Below are 17,821 nucleotides of genomic sequence, written 5' to 3'. Positions count from 1 at the left end.
AAGACAAATTCTCTGGCCTGTCCCAATTCTGTGGAGTTGTCATCTTTCTTAGCTATGGATATTTTTTTTGGGTGGGGTGGGGTAGAATATAAATCAACATCTGTTTTTCAAGGTGATAGAACATGGATTATCCTGTGAAAATGAGTATTTTCTGATATCATATCAGAGCCAACTGGGGTCCATCTAAACCAGTGGCTTGTCTCTGACAGTGGCCTGTAGTAGATACTTTTGCAGTTGCTAAAAACACACAATAGACAGTTATGTAATAATTTGCCCAAAGAGGAAGTTGCTTCCTAATACTGAAAGCTAATCATGGTGTCTACTGTGAAGCTGGAAGGTTTATATTCTATAGACATGTTTACTTTAATATATATATGGATATACATCCACCCAAGCACCTCTGAAAGCTGTGTAGGTAACTGAGTGCAGATGCCAGAGTCCATCAGTAAGAACAGGGTGTACTCTCTACTTTGCCTTGCTTTTTTATAAAAATTTTTTACATGAAGGTAATGGCATGGAAATTCCAGTTCTAGGAGTGTGTTTGGGTTTTTAGGGCCTTTGTCACTTGCTGTCTAACATTCTACTGCTTGCTGCTGTGGCCAATATATCTGTGGTTTAGCACTGGGATTACTTGTCTAATGAATATCCTCCGGGCACCGTGTCCCTGGGTTTTGAAATCTGTTGAAAATCTCATTCTGGAGCTGTCAGTATGGATGACAGCAGACCTGACCACTTCCCTCAGCACTGAACAGATGGAGCGATAAAGCAGATTCTGACCCTGGCAAACTTTCCCTTGTTTGAAGGGCTTGGTTAACAGGCTTATTGGCAGTTATTTAATTTCTTGTGGAGCTGGAATGTTGAGTTTGTTGCACTGTACAAGTGCCGGCACTGGTTTTTGCTCTCTGTGCCAGTGTGAAACAACATCTCACCAGGCCTACTCTGCGAGAACATGTTCTTATTTTCTACAGGGGCTGTGTTGGCAATCATGTTTAATTCCTGCACTCATTTTTAATGTCTAATTACATTCCCCACTAGAGGGCAGACACGACACACATTTGAACCTGAAATTTTATTGAACCATTAACCCCATGACTACATTGCAATCTCCTCAGAGTTAATGGATTATACAACACAGGGCAGGTTTAGCATCTCACTAAGAATAGTCTGACCTGCCTATCGGAGCATGGTGCAGCCTTTCAGCAAAGCTTTAACATATGCTAAAGAGCAGGATCTTACATTATAGGGTAGACACAGTGCAAGAGACCCCCCCGCCCCCCCGGTCCTGCCCTGCTTATCCTTAACTATATATAAAAGCTAATCACATCAGTTTGTATCTCAGTCTCTCAGCCAGATAAGCAGCCAAGACAAAGTGCTGTGGTTTTTCCCAGTAGATATGTATGTAAAAAATCATTCCTAAAATACCACAGTCCAAACTTGTATCATTTCTGCCATCTCCAATGTCTGGGGCATATGCTGAATTCCAGAGTTCCCAAATGAACAAAGATAATGAATGAGGCTGCGAGTCTGTCACGGAGGTCACGGATTCCATGACTTTCTGTGACTTCTGCAGTGGTTGGTGCTGGCTCAGGGGCTTCCCAAGCCGGGCAGCCCCTGGGCCAGCAGCAGCACTTTGGGTGTGTGGGAGGGGGCTCAGGGCTAGGGGCAGGCATTGGGAGGAGCGGGGGGCGCATACCTTGGGGCGAGGGGGCTCCCGGCTCCCACTGGCATGGCCCTGCAGCTTCTAGGTGATGGAAGAGCCAGGGGGCTCCGCACGCTGCCCGCAGGCACTGCCCTCTCAGCTCCCATTGGCTGTGGTTCCCAGCCAATGGGAGCTGCGCAGCCGGCACTTGTGGCGGGAGCAGCGTGCGGAGCTCCCTGGCCCCTCCGCCGCCTAGGAGCTGCAGGGACATGCAAAGTCGGGTAGGTAGCCTGACAGCCCCACCAACCCCCGGCCTCCTTCCCCCCAGCACCATCAGGGATCCCGGGCTGTGCATTGCTTCCCCCCCCAGCACTAGTGGGGGTCCTGGGCCACCTCCCCCAGCACCCATGGCACCCCCTGGACCGCCTCCCCCAGAGCACCCATGGCTCCCCGCCCAAGTTTTAGTTAGGGGTATACAGTAAAGGTCATGGACAGGTCACAGGCTGTGAATTTTTGTTTGCTGCCCATGACCTGTCCATGACTTTTACTAAAACTACCCATGACTAAAATGTACCCTTAATAATGAATACTATGATCCACACAAAATGTTCAGAGACAAGTCTCCTATGTCGGAAGTGCTCCCTCCCTAAGTATTGAGGGGAGTGCAGGAGAAGTTCAGCAAGCTCATTTAGGGCTTGATTCTGCAATGTGCAGAGCACGCTGGCTCTTATCTAGTGAAACACTTATGCTTAAGGTTAAACACATGCTTGTGAGTAAGCCCATTAACTTCAATTGGCTAGCCACCTGCTTAAAAGTTTATGCTTCTCTACATCAGGGCCAAAGTGCTCCACACCTTGTAGGAACAAGTGCTTGCTCAGAGGCCCATGTGGAATCTAGACACGTGAGCTCCGTGCCAGGCAGGGCTTTGGAGCTGTGCTCTGGCTCCGCTCCAGGCAAAAACCTGCAGTTCCACTGCTCTGGAGCTGCTCCGCGCTCCAGCTCCAGGCTCCGCTCCAGAGCCCTGGTGCCAGGACTTTGTAAAAGAATGCGAGGGACTCCAGGCCTAGGAGATTGCATGGGAGCTGCAGATGCTGCACAACAGAAGGTCTTGCTCGAGAATGTTTTGAACCACACCCAACAGCTGGAGAACACCTGCCACCATTCTGACTTGCAAAGACACAAACAAGCACTCAGTGCAGCCCCAAGCAATACCCCAAAACTCATAATGTATGCCCAGCCCTAGCCCAAAACCACTGAGACCTGGAAGAGCACTCCTGTAATGAACATGCCAAACTTCTCAGCACAGGGGTGGAGACTTGCAGTACTGGAATGCTTCAGCTACGCATGAGCCAGGATGGCCAGAGGCACTAGACACAAATTCTCTGGGCTTAGGAGACTCCCTGCACCACTCTGTCCACAGACTGCTGCAAACCAGCTGAAATCAGGGTCCTGGGGGCAGTCCTCGCTCAGCAGCGGCCATTCATTTCTTGGATTTTTCCATGGGTTTAGCTGATTGCTAGGACTATATTTGTGCTGCCCCCGTCTCTCGGGAGTTGCCAATCTGCTGAGTCACTTCCTCTTCTCAGACCTTTCTTTTCCCTTTATCCTCTTTCTCTGGAAAGTGCTTTATGAGGCAGTATAGTGGACAGAATGTGACTCATCTGCACCTGGCTTTTCGTTTGATGGGACTTGGGATGCTAAATGCTGCAGCCAGGGTCCAACAGTGTCTACTAGTATGTGTCTAGCTACGCAGCTCTGAGTGCTCCCTGGGAAATGGCCTGGATCTAGAGCAATTCCCAGCCTCTGTTATTTATATACCAGACTCCTCTCCTTGAGGATGCTCCACTTCCGTCATGACAGTGACTTTGTTTTTCCTGTTACAAAGTCTCCTTGTGGCCAAAGCTTTCCTGTATTAGATCAGATGGTGGCAGTAGCACGCCTCCCTAAAATGGTGATGCAGCCGCATCTGTGTGTGGCTATGCTCATTCCCCAGAGTAGGAAGAGGGCAAGACAAATAGCCAGCAAGGAGGGGGGGTCAAAGTGACAATCTGTTCTTGTAACACAGCTAGCCAGAGCTCCAACAGCCATGCTGGGTATTCTGCTGTTGCTGCACCTGATAATTGGTGCTAGAAGGGTCATACAATTCATGGGGAATTGCTTGAACACACTCATGGGATCATGTTACAGATCACAGTGCTCCCACGCCCACCAGCCCTGCGGGTTTAGTGTGGGAATCAGTACATTCTCACTGCGGTCTCAGGCTGTGTCCTCTGTAAGCACAAGTGCAATCAAAGCCCTTTGAAAACGCAAAGCACCATAGAAGTGCTCAGTATTATTATTGGGATGGGTTGGTGATTTGCCCCATTAACCCCCATAGTTCTTCTCAGCGGCGGGTAATGAGGACTATGCCACTTGTATTTATGTTGGGCAGAGGAATGGCCACTAGATTGGGCTGGCGCCTGGTCTGGGAACGAAGTTAAGACCCTTGTTCTCCGGCGACTGAGAAACTTTGGCTCATCTGCTACTGAGGTCTTGTCCTTGGTAGTATGGCTGTAATTGCTTCATCCCCTGCCTTAAGCCTGTCTCCCCTCCCTGAGGCTCTCCTCTTCCTCATTCTGCAGCCGCTTCCTAGGCCAGCCCTTCATCCCCACCAACCACCAGTCATTCATGGTTCTCCAATAACACACACCATCCCTACAGCTTATTTGACGGGAGGGTAATTTCTCTGTAGGCTCTTGTTACACATTTGCCTAGAAGGGGGGGTCTCACTGGGACTGGGGGGTGCGATCCTGCGGGGAGGCCTTGTCAGGAATGGGCACAACTGAGGCCATGGCTCGTGTAGCAGTTCAGGTGAGTGAAGCGGGAGAGTTAGTAGCAAAGCCTGAAGAGTTAATTTCTGAAGCACTACACTACCCCTCTGTTTCTGCACCACTCTCCTGGCTGACTGAAGAACGTGCTGAGGGAAGCCGTCTCTCCGCTCCTTGGGATGAGGAGACAACTCAGGTTGTACTGAGCAGGCGTCAAACAACCAGCAGCCTTCCTTCCTCTCATGCTGGCAGGTCCATGCGGAGGGTGGATGAGGAGAGAGCAGGGAGCCTGCTGCTAGCTTCTGGCCGCCTGCGCTTCAGGACTGTCCTCCTGGGGTTCATCCTCATCTGACTGCACCACGGGGGTCTCAGCCCCCTCCTCGCTGGTGTCCAGGCTGTTCAGGTCTGTGGACACGGAAGATGTGGACGAGATCCGGGATTTGATCTCAGCCGCATTGGGCACTTGCAGGGTGATTTCCTCCTGGTAGTGGCTGGGCTCTGCCCAAGGAGAGAGGCAAGATTAGCAGAAGAAACCAACATGCTAGCATCTTTGCAGGCCTTGTGCCCAGCCCCCTTCACCTCCACCATACCCCTCTGCAGGCAGGCTGTGCCTTCATCCCTTTCCCAGCCCATTGCAGGGGCTATATATGTGCAGAGCGCCATTTCAGCAGGGGCAGCGACTCTGGTACACAATGTTTCTAGGCCCTTTAGGAGGAAAGGAGATGAGGCTGGAACTATCCCTATCAGGAGAGGTGAGGGGTCGGTGGGAGTCACTGGGCTCAAAATTCTTATTGTCCATGAGCAGAGAGACATGAGCCGGCCGTAAGCAGGACTGAGCTGCTGAGCTACTGATCCCTTAGCCCGACTTTGATCCCCAGCACGAGCCAGGCTGCAGCCAGAGCCGGGTCTCCTTCCCCAGTCCCAGACTTTGGCAGCAGGGCATGTGCCTCACATTCCTTCCCCATTTTTGGCAGTGGAGCCTTTTCCGTCTTGCTTGTAAAATTCCAGCTTGGGGCCTTCATGTGTGAGGCCGTTTAACTGGCACAGAGGAGAATCTGCCGCTAAATGGCTTGACTCATTCTCAGAGTGACTCATTCTCAGAGTCTCTGCAAGGAGTGCAGTATGGGGTGATCAGGCTGCCGATGCCGCCTCCTCCCCCATTGGGGTCCCCCTCTCCAGGCAATGAGCTCAACACAGGGTAACTGGGGTCTGCAAGGCTCCCCACTCCCCATGTGAGGAGCCCAGCCTGGGGCCACCACGGTGCTGACACTGCCCCCAACAGGGAGCTCAATGCAAGACAGTCAGGGTCTTGGCACCCCCACACTTTGTGCAGAGAGCTCAGCATGGGCAATCAGGGCCCAGGGGAGCGTGAGCATGTGAGGAGTGCAGCAGGGGTGATGGGACAGTGGCTGCTCTAGAGCAGTTTGGGGGGACAAGAATTCAGTCTTACAAACCCTAAAAAGCTCAGAGTGCACATCAGCCCTGGAAAACTTGGATCCATAATTCTCTGCTCCCAGCAATGGTGGCTGTAGTGTAGACAGGGGACAGTGTTTGTACAACAGTACCCTTCCCTAAGATTAGATGTCGTGATGCTGAAAATGCCTGTGCCCTTTCTACTCGGCAGCCTCCATTGCTCATATCATCGACGGAGCTGTACTAGCGGAGCTGTGCTGATGTGAACTTTTCCAACCCCACAGGCCAAAGCCACAAGTTTGTTGCCCTTCAGGACTGAAGAGAATCACAGCAGGGCTTGGACTGGATCGAAGAACTGACCAGCTGGCGTGAAGGTTGGGGGGACAGCAGGGAGCAAACAAGGAGGGTTGCGTACATACCTGGCAGGAGACCGGCAACATTGTTATCCTCTGTCCCGCAGCTGAGAAACACATCCATGGTGTCCTGGTCAGAAAGGTCCATCATCTCCATCTGCTCCAGCATGTCCACATTCACCTCCATGGAGGAAATGCTACCCAGCGGAGCTGCAGAGACACGGACCAGAAAACAAGGGAGGGCCCATCACTAGTGCCAGCCAGATGAGAACCTATTAGCCCTGGACCAGCAGCACTGAGAAGCCGATGCCATGGGAGGCCAGCTTGTGGGACTAGTCTTCTGGCTTGCTTATAGTGTGAGCTCTTCAGGGCCCTTATCTTTATGACCTGTTCAGGGTTCTATAAATAACAGGTCACCCCCTCCGCACTGCCTTCCATCCAATTCTGTGTGTGACAGACACCTCCCCCTAGCCCCGGGCGGGCGGCACTTACGTCTCCTGTGCTCTATCTGCAGGTGGGACATGGGGAAGAAGAAATCCACATCATGCTGGAAAACCTCCTCAAAGAACTTCTGCCTGTCACGTAATTTGAGCTGCTGCTGCATCTGCTCTGGCTCCAGTCCCCGCTGCCCATGCTCCATGTCAGCTGTAGAGGAACAAGGTGGAAGATCAGGCACAGGCTAGATGCAGTCAGATGGGGCATGGGAGATCAGCCCAGGCCAAGAAGGGCTGCATAAGTCCACCCTATTCCTTCTATCAGTGTCCTGCAGGATAGGTATTGCTCTCCTGCTCTACTTTATCCATGGGGGTGCATTGTGATTTGGTAGCAATGGAAGAGGTATTACAGGCCACGGAGCTTGCTCCAGCAGTGCAATCTGTGCTGGGGGCCACTGCTACTGACTCTGCTCCTGTGATACAGCCCAGTCTGATGTCCACAGCTGCAATGACCGTCTCATACTTTGGGCTTCCCCACCTTTCTTCCAGGGTTCTCAAAGCGCTCTACAAACTTTAACTCTCACCCGCTCCGTGAGAGGGGATTAGTGTTCTGTTATCCCCATTTTCCAGAGAGGGAAACTGAGGCACGGAAAGCAGACGTGACTTGCCCAGGGTCACCCAGTATCAGAGCCAGGAATAGAACCAGGTCCTCCTGACTCACAAGCCTCTGCTCTAACCACTAATCAGCGGTTCTCAAACTGTGGGTCGGGACCCCAAAGTGGGTTGCAACCCCATTTTAATGGGGTCACCAGGGCCAGCCTTAGACTTGCTGGGACCCAGGGCTTGGGCTCCGGCCCCCTGTCCGTCCCCCACAGGGCAGTGGGGCTCAGGCTCCAACCCCCTTTCTTCCCCCACCCGGGGCAGCAGGGCTCAGGCTCCGGCCCTCCACCCCCGGGGTCATGTAGTAATTTTGTTGTCAGAAAGGGGTTGCGGTACAATGACGTTTGAGAACCCCTGCACTAGATGACACTCCTGCCTTGCTTGGCAGAGAAGAAACATGGCAGCCCAGATGTTGACTGTTCAGGACTGTAACCCCAGAGTGCTCAGGTGTGCGTGATATGGGGTAGTCTCAGCTCCAGCCTGTCACACTCTGGTTTTCCTGCTGCCTAACAAAGGGTTAACCAGAGAGTTGCCTTTGAATATTAACACAGCAGAAACTCTCCCAGGAACAGGAACTGACCCTGAGTGCCAGGGAGATTGGACTGAGAAATGTGATAGTAATAAAATGGCATTAACACCCCCACCCTCGCCTACAAACACTCCCCTCCGTACAGTCTATAATCCCAGTCCCGTCCCCCCCGCCCCACACACACATACAGACAAACAGGCTCCTCCATTCGCCCCACCCCCTTCACACACAGCCAGCCTGGATCTCTGCATTTGCATTCCTTTCATCCCTCCCATGGTTTAACTCTGCTCCCAAGAGCAATGAGGAGCCACTGAGGGAAGAGGGCTGAGCCCTCCGCAGGGAACAAGGTGATGGAGGGCCAATTCCTCCTAAGCACAGCCGGGCCTGCCTCTGTCCCTCCTGCTTTAGGAAAGCAGAGGAGCAAAGAACCTGCAGCCCTTCTAGCTTGGCCAATTGGTTTCCTGGGCCCAGATCCGCTAAGGTGTTCGAGTTCAATGGAATTTAGGAGCCTAAATACCTTTGAGGAACTGGGCCTTGCTGGTTTATTCCAGCAGCTGCCTGGATGCTCCCAGACTGGAGTCTCATTCCAGGATCCGTCTCTGCTACTCTTGGCCAGGCAAGGAAAATGTGACAACCCAGCCGGGCAGGGCAGAAACCAGGGAAACCAAACAAACATTCTAGCCTGTCCCCATCCCAGCACTGACCAAACCCACCTCCTGCTGCTGGAAGCGGGGGCGGGGGGAATCCCAGCAAAGAGCAGCAATTGCCTGGGATCCCCACCCTGGCTGGCGGGGGCTGTGTCTGTATCGGGACCAGAATGTTATAACATAGGACCCCAGAGGAAACAAACTTCTTCTTCCCTCCCCCCAAACACCTGCCCCAGGGAAACCCCTCAGGGCTAAACTCCCTGCCCAGACACCTGCCCCAGGGACACCCAGCAGGGCTAAATTCCCCCACTCCCAATACCTGCCATAAGGAGACCTCTTAAGGCTAAACTTCTTCCCCATCAGACATCTGCCCCAGGGAAACCCCTCAGGACTAATCTCCGCCCCCTACCTGCTGCAGGGAAACCCTTCAAAGCTAAACACCCCCTCCAGACACCTGCCCAAGGGAAACCCCTCCGGGCTAAACTCCTGCATCTGAAATATACCAAACAGGAACCAGCTGCCAACGCTGTGTGACTTATACTCCTGGTGACCTGAAACCCCGTTTCCCCCGGGGTTCTGTATTCATTTCTGGTTCTGCTTGTCCCATTACTGCTGGGCCCATTTCCAGGCTCCAACCTGCCTGGCATAAGTTCTGGTTCCAAGATGCCCAGCCCAGGTCTAGGCCTCCCCACTTACTGCAGCCAGAGAGCTCAGTGCCAGCCCCTGCTGCTGTCTGTCTCCTTGTCCATCGCCAAGGTGCCCATGCAGCCAGGATCTCACACACTTTGCCAAGAGACTAAACCCCGTGTTGAAAGCGCCTTAACAACATGTCGAGATTAAGCCCATTTTACTTTCCTTGCTGGTCTCACCATCTGCTGCTGCACTGACCAGGAGCTCATTCTCCTCCTTATCCTGGGGCAAGGCCACACAGAATCTAAGCCCCCCCACTCCTTTGATCCCACACATACTCGCTAATCCATCAGCAACTCCAGAGCTGTGTCAGAGAGTCTGGGAGGCAGAGAAGGGCTGGGGGAACAGCTACGGCACAGAGGCAGGAAGGAGACTGGGGTGGTCTAATTACAAAGCTCTGGGCTGCACAAAGAACAGGTTAACCCTGGAGGATTGTCTCTCCCTCAATTAGCATCGAGGTAACTCTGGGCCCCTTTGGCAGCCCCAGCAGGGTAGCTAATGACTAAGGCTATGATTTAGTCATGGAGGCCACAGCAGTCACGGATTCCGTGACTTTCCCGCACCTCCGTGATGTCTAGGGCTTCAGGAGGCGGAGACGGGACTGTGCGCCCCTGCCCTGAAACTGGGGCTGGCTGGAACCAGGACGCTGCAGTCCTAGCCCCACAGCTTCTGCCAGGAGCTTCAGCCAGGGATGCACTCCCCAGCCCCGCAGTGTCCCAGGCTTGGCGGGGGCTGCAGCCGGGGCCAAGTAGGGCCAAGTACTCAAACCCTGCGGTGTTCCAGGCTTGGCAGGGGCTGTAGCCGGGGCTGTGTGCCCCTGCCCGGCAGCTGCACTGGGGACAGTGCATCCCCCTTGCAGCCTTCATGGCCATATGCCACCCCCAGCTGTGGCTGAGGCTTGGTGGGAGCTGCAGCCAGGGCCACACACCCCTGTCCCATAGCTGTGGCCCGCTGGTGTGGGGGCTTGGCCTGACCATCCCCTCTGCGATGGGACTCCATTCTTCCCCCCTACATAGCCCTGCCCCCAGGGTATTTTTAGTAATGTCACGGACAGGTCACCGGCTTCGTGAATTTTTGTTTATTGCCCATGACCTGTCCGTGACTTTTACTAAAATAACCATGATAAAATCTTAGCCTTACTAATGACACAGCCCAGCTGCATGGAGCCTGCCCTATTGTGCTTTCCCACCAGGGCAGAGTCACCAGCTTCCCGCCGCTCCAGGAAAGCTGCAGCTGTAGCATTGTTGGAATCCCTGGCTAACAGGCTGGACCATCCAGTGGCTTGTCACAATTTTCCCAGGGAAAGTGGCCAGCAAATTCAAGTACTGCAGAGAAGCCAAGGTTCAGGGACTGGCGGTGTTAAGCAGCTCTAGAGAAACCCCTGAGAGCTGGGGACACTTTGGAGAAGGTGATCCTGAAGTTCTTGCACCTCACACTCCTTCCCAAGGGCCCTCATTCCCCATATCCTTGGCATCAACAGCGTCCACAACCACAGGCTGGCTTCCACAACCACAGCGTGACTCTTACTATGTATTTGTACAGCACCTAGCACAGCAGGGCCTGTCCTCAGGCAGGGTCCCTAGATACTATTGCAATATCAATATGAACCTAACAGATTAATAATACTGCCGTTTGGGGGCCCAATAGCGGATATGTTACAACTTCACTTTCCAGTAGAGCAACAAGAACCATGTGATCAACTTGGTGACCCTATTCCATTGGAACAGGGGACACAGTGGAAACAGGGACACACTGACCCCAGTCATTCTAGTATTGGAGGAAAGCACAGTGCCCTGGGTTCCCTTTGATTTGAGCCCTGTCTGTAGAGGTGAGCTCCCAACCTCTGCCAGGAGGAAGCACTGTCTGTATGCAGAGGGGAAGGGGGAACGCACAGCTATTCCAGTCTCAGGCCCTCCCTGCAAGAACATTGCAGGATAAAGGTTAAGGCCATCCTAAGAGTTTGCAATTTTCTACACTGTTAATGCACACATTGTACATCTCTCTCCCAAGACATGACAATTACAACCATGGGATGTTCCAGGCACCCAGGAGGAGATGCAGGGAGGTGGCATGGGTTGGTACACTCACAGCTGGTGCTGGTATGTTACTCTCACTCAAGAGCTGTGCTAAAGCCTCAATGGGGAAGATGTGCCTGCATTTATTAGCAAACTTGTCTGTAAATTCCTTGGCGAGCTTTTATTAGCCAGCTGAGTAGCCGGCACTGAATACCATTATGTAACTAAGGCAGGCATCAAGCAAGATGTGCAGCGGGGTGACTGACTGGTGACTGCAGTGAGAAACAGAGCTGGAGCCTTTTCCCCCACTTCCTCATCTCAGCTCCCTCTCTCCCTTCCCCCTCGCTCTGTTCCCGTATCTCAGGCACTCTAGGAGGCCAAGAGCTCTGCTCATGTATTTGCAGCTAAATAACCGCCATGGAGGAAATAAAAGAGACTAACATTCCCTGTCTCTGCCCTTTGCCATGTGACTGATGGTCACATTCTCCTCGCTGTCAGTCGCTGTGATTGTCTCATCAGGATGGCATGTTCCCAGCAAGTGACACACACACTCACACAATGCAGCCCCTGTGCGCTGCAGGGAATTCATTCTGAGGTTTAAATACCTGCTGGTGGTCTTTTTTACAAGGCACTCAACCAATGGGCTGAGGCTTATGCACATTCGCAGTTGGGACACAGCACTGCCTCTCCTGGATCACTGACCCCCCAACACGTCAGCCTGTCACTTCCCAAGAGCGTGAAATGGCACCGGGCTCCCTGCTGCCTTCAAATCCTTCCGGCTCTTGCTGTTCATTAGGCACCAAAGCCTATGGAAGAACTGGACCTGAATGCAAGTGTGGGGACTGAAGGGAGAGGAGCCAGCCTACCACAGGCCCGTGAGAAGGAAACAGATATGGGGATTTCCTTCTACTGCCATTGCTCGGTTTCTTCGGTCCCAGCCTCTCCCAGCAGCAGGAAGCAATGTAAGGAGCCAGGGGAGGTGTTCTGGTTCCAGAGACTCCAGTGCCACCCTGCCTTCGCAAGATGTACTGAAAGAAACAGGGCAGATATGCTGGCTGGGTTGCACAGCTGGGATTCTCTGTCTCTCAGCACGAGACCCTGTAGGGTGACTGCAGAAAGGCCAGACATGGAAGGTGCTCAGCTCCTCTATTCCCCATCTTCCTGCAGGAAGCATAATAGTGAACAGTGCAGGAGTTCCAGCCACAAGGAGCTCCCAGTCCCAGCTATTCCACACCAGCAGGGAATGGGGCCGAGCATTGGCTTTGGGTAGCTCCCAGCGACTGAGGGTGACATGAGCCCTGGGGGTGATATGGCTGAATGGATTATTTGGGACACAGTGAGATCTTTTCATTGATTTCTTGGGCTGAGCACTGAGCACACGGCAGCTTGTCTGGCCGTGTTTCCGCTGGGAGTGGACATGTTTGTCATTTCCCCTTGTCCTGCTGGATCCTAGTACAAACCCCACTCTGTGCACCAGGCAGTCTGAATGGATGTGGGTGGGGGGCTTGTTAAAGGAGGCACAATCCAAGAGGAGATGGGGAGAGGGTTTTCTTTAATTGATGTCTCTTTAAATCCCTTGAAAACTCCCCAAGAGATTAAAGAAACAGAGTAAGCCATGAATGGGGCAAAGTCAGGGGGAAAGGGGAGGTTAACAGAGTATAAATGAGGGAAGGAGGTACATTTTGCAGGGTGTGGATCAGTTCTCTAGGGAGCGACTCCAAGGAGCACAGCTTCACACCCAATCTGGCCATGCCATGACGGGGCATTCCCTCAAAAGCATCACCCCAGCCCCTGTGAACCGGAACAGGGACACACTGACCCCATTCACACTAGTGGTGGAGGAAATCACAGTACCCTGGGCTCCCTTTGATTGAAGCCCTGTCTATAGAGGTGAACTCCCAACCCCTGCCAGAAGGAGGCATTACACGGAACAGGTCGGGACAGTGACTGTGGGGGGAGCTCGCAGCTACTCCAGTCTGAGCCCCTCTCAGCAAGAACATTGCAGGATAAAGGGTAAAGCCACCCTAAGAATTTGCAACTTCCTTCAGTCTTGGGGAGAAGCAGCTAGAGCAGAACCATTGGAATGACCTAGAAGAGGCCTGTAGCGATGAGCTGACCATAAACTGGATGCCTGGAACCTGCCGAATGCTCCTGTTCAAATTCTCTGCGCAGCCTCCCTCTCAGATTCCGCATCTGGCTTCGTACCGCAGGAAAAGGAAAAACTTAAACCCAAGCCTGCCGGGTGAGAGGGAGTGCACAGGACGGGGAGAGGGAGGGAAGTGGTTTTAGCAGAGACAGAGCAGGAAAAAACAGGAGGGCGGAGAGCAAGAGTGTCAGTGGGGTGAGGAGGTGGCACCTTGTGATCCTGATTTCTGACATGGACTCTTCATGAACGGTATTCAGTATTCCAGCCAATCCTCAACTCCTCCGTGACTCCACACTAAAAATATCCCCACAGCCCAGAGCTCTCTCCCCAGCAGAGGCCACATCACAAGACCCTGCTATTTACAGGGCCTGATTCACTTGACATAGAACCCTGAGCAGGATAAAGCCAGGAGCGCATTCGGGAAGACGAGAGGAGGTGGGGAGGCTCATAAGCCACACAGGGGATGTCTACATAGCCCAAGGCAGCGAACCTCCCAGCCCAGGTCGACAGACCCAGGCTACAGGAGCTCGCACTAGTGCTCTAACAATAGCGTTGTAGACAGCGCTGTGAAGTTGCAGCACGAACTGGAGCTCGGGCTCTGAAGCCTAGGGATGGGGATGGTCTTCACAGTCCAAGCTCCAACACAAGCCACAACTTCAAAGTGCTGCCCACACAGCTATTTTTAGAGCACTCAGGTGAGTCCTGCTAGCCGGCGTCTGTCGACCTGGGCTGGGAAGCTCGCTGCTGCAGGTGCATGGACAGGCAGCCTCCACACCATGTTCTGACCCACACACTGAAGCTTTTCCAAGTCCTGCTGAGAGGCTCATTAAAGGAGCTGGGATACCACCCTGTCTCTCCTCCCCAGCTTGGCCTGGAGCTGGCCTGGCCCATGCAGAGACCTTCACTGACTCACTGTCTGCTCGGCTCCATGGAGCTTCTCTATCCGGAACACATGCTGCTTCAGGGGTTTGCTCCTGTCCTTAGGTTCCACAGGTGACAGGGAGAGCTGGCTCATTACAAAAGCAGTTTTGCCTCTCCTGGAATGGACACCTCCTCATCTATTATTGGGAGTGGACTACATCCACCCTGATCGAGTTGGCCCTGTCAACACTGGTTCTCCACTTGTGAGGTAACTCCCTTCTCTTCGTGTGTCATTATATACTGCCTGCATCTGTAATTTTCACTCCATGCATCTGAAGAAGTGGGGTTTCTACCCACGAAAGCTTATGCTCAAATAAATCTGTTAGTCTTTAAGGTGCCACCGGACTCCTTGTTGTTTTTGTGGATACAGACTAACATGGCTACCCCCTGATAAGGGAGAGCTTTGCCGATCCGGATCAGACAATGGCCCAGCCAGCTCTGGGCCCGGTTTCTGGCAAAGGTCAGTGCCTGATGCTTCACAGGAAAGCAGCCTGCACCCCCACCAAAAGGAATGCCCCCAGCTGAAGGGCACATCCCATAGGGCAAGCCCTTCCTACCACCCAGCAGCTTGAGATGTGACTGCCTGGATCTCAGCATGTAGAACTACTACTGATATTACAATGGGATGTGAAAGGATGGAGGCACCAATCACCATGGGGTGTATGGGAAGAGCGACTTCAGGGGAGGCTGGTGCAGGGTGACTGCGAGATGGAGGCAGGGGGTTGGTGGCTGTGCAGAGGTGAGCGGCCAGGAAATCGGGATTGTAGAGCTGAGGGCTTTGGTGAGGGAGCTGCTGCTTGGTGGGGTGGAGAGGTGCCCTGCGTGGGGGGGTGGGGGTGGAGAGGAGCTGGTGGGTGGGTTGTGTGGGGTGTATGAAGAGATGTGGGAAGGTGCTGGCGAAAAGGCGCTATAGGGTGTATGGAGGGATGTGGGAAGGCGCTGGCGGAAGGGCACTAGGGAGCGTATGGAGGGATGTGGGAGGGCACTGGTGTACAGGTTGTATGGCTGAATTCTGTGGGGAAGGACAGAGAAGGGCTATGCCCAGGGGAGGAGAGGGCTGTAGTGTCCATGGGACCATCGGTGGGGGGTGCTCTGCCTGGTGCCAGTTCACAGCATGGTTTGCGGCTGCTGCCTGTGGAGTCTATGTTGCTCCAGCCGGGGCCTGGCGGCAGCTTCCGAAGATGAGCCAGAGCTAAAGAATTCACTAAAAAAGGAAAGGGTTCAGAGAGTCGTGTGCCGGGGGTAAGGCATGGGGGAGCAGAGCGCCACTGGATTAGCACTTCCACACGGATAAACCCCCAACTCCCTCCGTCAGTCAGTACCTTTGTGTACATGTACACACACACAGACACACACAGAGGGGACTGACACAGACAGAACACAGGGCGGCGTCTAGACTAAACTGTGGCTGAGCAGTAATTGCTCAAGTTTGACTGTAAATTTACAGAGCAAACATTTGGCTGAGAGAGATGCACCCAGTGCAAGGCTGACCCAGGTGTGGCTGAGTGGGTGTGCAATGTAAGTGTGTGAGAGAAGGGGCGAGTGGGTGTAGGTGAAAGTTGTGTGAAACAGACGGGAAGTGTGTGTGAGTCACGGGTGACGGCCAGTGCCTGTGCCCATGATATATGACACTTTGGGGACGGGGGTGAATCAGCCGGTTTCTGTACAATAGTCAGGATTGTTCTGGGCTGTTGACCACTGCAAGATAATTGTGAATCCCTAAACTCAGTGTTTTAAGTGGCTTGGGAAAATAGGGTGGGGGGAAGGGCTTTTATGACAATCCCAGCTGCAATAAATGTTCATGCACGGGCAGGGCAGTGCTTTCACCCTTTGTGAGCTGACTCAGTTTTAATTCTTTTTTGCCGGGACTGTGACCCATGGCGACCCTGCCCACTTTAAGTCCCCCTGAGCTGGGCCCACGAAAGAGCTGCAGTGTCAGCAGTGTGCCCCCCTCCTGCGGGAGGCTGCCCAGGCAGGAGGCAGCTGCTGTCTGTGTGCGTGGGTGAGCGGGCACTGGCCTCCGGCTGGCGGTAGTGACTGTGCCGGGGATGCAGTTGGGATACAGGGGGTTGCTCCAAGCCCCGCTCAGTGCAGCGGGCATCAGGAGTGTGCCCTCAGCCTCACGTGCGTCTCAACCCTGGGGCGCTGTCCGGGCCAGGAAGGGTCCCTGCTGGGGAACATTAGAGCCCTGGAGCAGAGAGTGCACCGGAGCGGGAGAGGACGCCTCCTGCCCGGTCCTGCACATGTCCCTCCACGCCTGCTCCCGGACAGTCAGCGGCAGGGTGATCCCACCACCGAGCCAGGGGGGACCCTCGCTGGGAAGCCACCGGGCAAATAACCACCCCCGCACCAGCCTTCCCGAGAGGGGACTTACAGGGCAGCCTCCTGCTCTGGCTGTGAGCTCCGGGTCCGGACATGGCCAGCAGCGGACGGGCAGGCGGGCGCTGTCTGCTGCAAGCAGCCCCAGGGCGCGCTCAGGGTTGGGCGGGTGCAGGGGGCGCTGCAGCCCGGTGCACGCTTCTTTCTCCAGGCAGGGCAGGCAGCGCTCCAGCGGGTCTGGCCCGGCCGAGAGTGCAACTGGGGCTGCCTCCCGGGCCGGGCTGGCTGGGGCTCGGCAGACTGTACCAACTGCGTGATCCGGAAAGGGGGTGGGAGAGCAGCTCGCACGGGCTCCGGGCTCCCGTTGGCTGTACCAAGGCCAGGCGCTGGAGCCTGGAGGAGGTGGGGGGCTGCCTGCGAGGGAGCGCGCGGGCAATCGCCTGTGGCTGCAGGGGAGGGAGCAGGAGATGCTGAGGTCCCCGGTAGGGCGGCTGGGAAGCAGGTGCAGGCGGGACCCAAGAGAGCAGCCTGCACCCGGGTGGAACGGGGGTGTCTATGGCGAGCTTCTCAGCTCTGCCCCTGCAACCCCTCTGCCCCCTTCCAGGCAGTGCAGCGCTGGCCCTGTTTGCACAGGATGGGGGCTGGCCAGGAGCACAGTGTCACCCTGAGCTGAGTGGCTCTGGCGGGCATTGAGGAACCTTGCAGTAAGGGGCACCAGGAGCTGGGGAGGAGAGGTGACCTGCCTGGGAGACCCAGGGGAAGCAAGTCAGGTTCCTTTTCTCACCCCTCCTTGGGCCGCAGCATGGAGCTGGAGCTGCAGCTCAGCAGTGCAGCCCGAGGCCTGCCAGCAAAGGGAGCCAAAGAAGTGACACCAGCTGGGAAAAGCCAGCATCCCTGCTGTACCGTGCTGCACTTACGGCAGAAGCGGGGTGAGGGTGGGATATCAGCTTCCCTCCATCCCAGTGCAACAGGCTGCAATTGCTGTGGAGAGAGCTCAGATATACAGAGCGCAGGGACTGGTGCATCTGGAAAACCGCCTCCCCCGCCTAATGTTAATAATTAATGTCTTCTGCTTCTCTATATGCACTGCGCATATGATCATTGAGCAGGCAATGGGCTGCAGACTCCATTCTTATCATAACTGATTCCCTGTTTCTCCAGTACACAGATTCCCTTAGAGGCCTCTGTCAGCCTCATATCCAGCATGTTTTCATCATTAGCTCTTTGGCTATCATTGAAACATGCTGG

General features: G+C 54.3%; 1 protein-coding gene across 2 annotated transcripts; it reads right to left on the bottom strand.

Annotated features, from left to right (window-relative positions):
• Positions 1 to 1,050: 1,050 nt before the first annotated feature.
• DBNDD2 (dysbindin domain containing 2) lies at positions 1,051 to 17,543 on the bottom strand. Of its 2 annotated transcripts, none has more exons than XM_054045887.1 (4): positions 17,491 to 17,543; positions 6,705 to 6,857; positions 6,279 to 6,422; positions 1,051 to 4,944 (listed from the first exon to the last, which is right to left on the bottom strand). In XM_054045887.1, exons 2-4 carry the CDS (start codon positions 6,850 to 6,852, stop codon positions 4,742 to 4,744), a joined length of 495 nt encoding a protein of 164 aa, XP_053901862.1. In that variant the 5' UTR covers positions 6,853 to 6,857; positions 17,491 to 17,543; the 3' UTR covers positions 1,051 to 4,741. The 2 variants fall into 2 exon arrangements, with proteins under 2 accessions (XP_053901862.1, XP_053901861.1); XM_054045886.1 differs by lacking the exon at positions 17,491 to 17,543 and adding an exon at positions 16,629 to 16,937.
• Between the last annotated feature and the right edge of the window lie 278 nt (positions 17,544 to 17,821).

Source organism: Malaclemys terrapin, chromosome 12 (assembly GCF_027887155.1).
Source record: "Malaclemys terrapin pileata isolate rMalTer1 chromosome 12, rMalTer1.hap1, whole genome shotgun sequence".
Classification (NCBI taxonomy): domain Eukaryota; kingdom Metazoa; phylum Chordata; order Testudines; family Emydidae; genus Malaclemys; species Malaclemys terrapin.
Note: the sequence above shows the minus strand (reverse complement) of the source record. Positions and strands in the feature narration are given on the sequence as shown.

Excerpts from the sequence above, each read along its gene's own strand:
- DBNDD2 (XM_054045886.1), bottom strand. The coding sequence starts at position 16,671 with ATGTCCGGACCCGGAGCTCACAGCCAGAGCAGGAGGCTGCCCT. Across the intron at positions 6,423-6,704 it reads GCAGATAGAGCACAGGAGAC|CTCCGCTGGGTAGCATTTCC; the intron begins GTAAGTGCCGCC and ends GTGTCTCTGCAG. Across the intron at positions 4,945-6,278 it reads TGTTGCCGGTCTCCTGCCAG|AGCCCAGCCACTACCAGGAG; the intron begins GTATGTACGCAA and ends CTCCTTGGGCAG.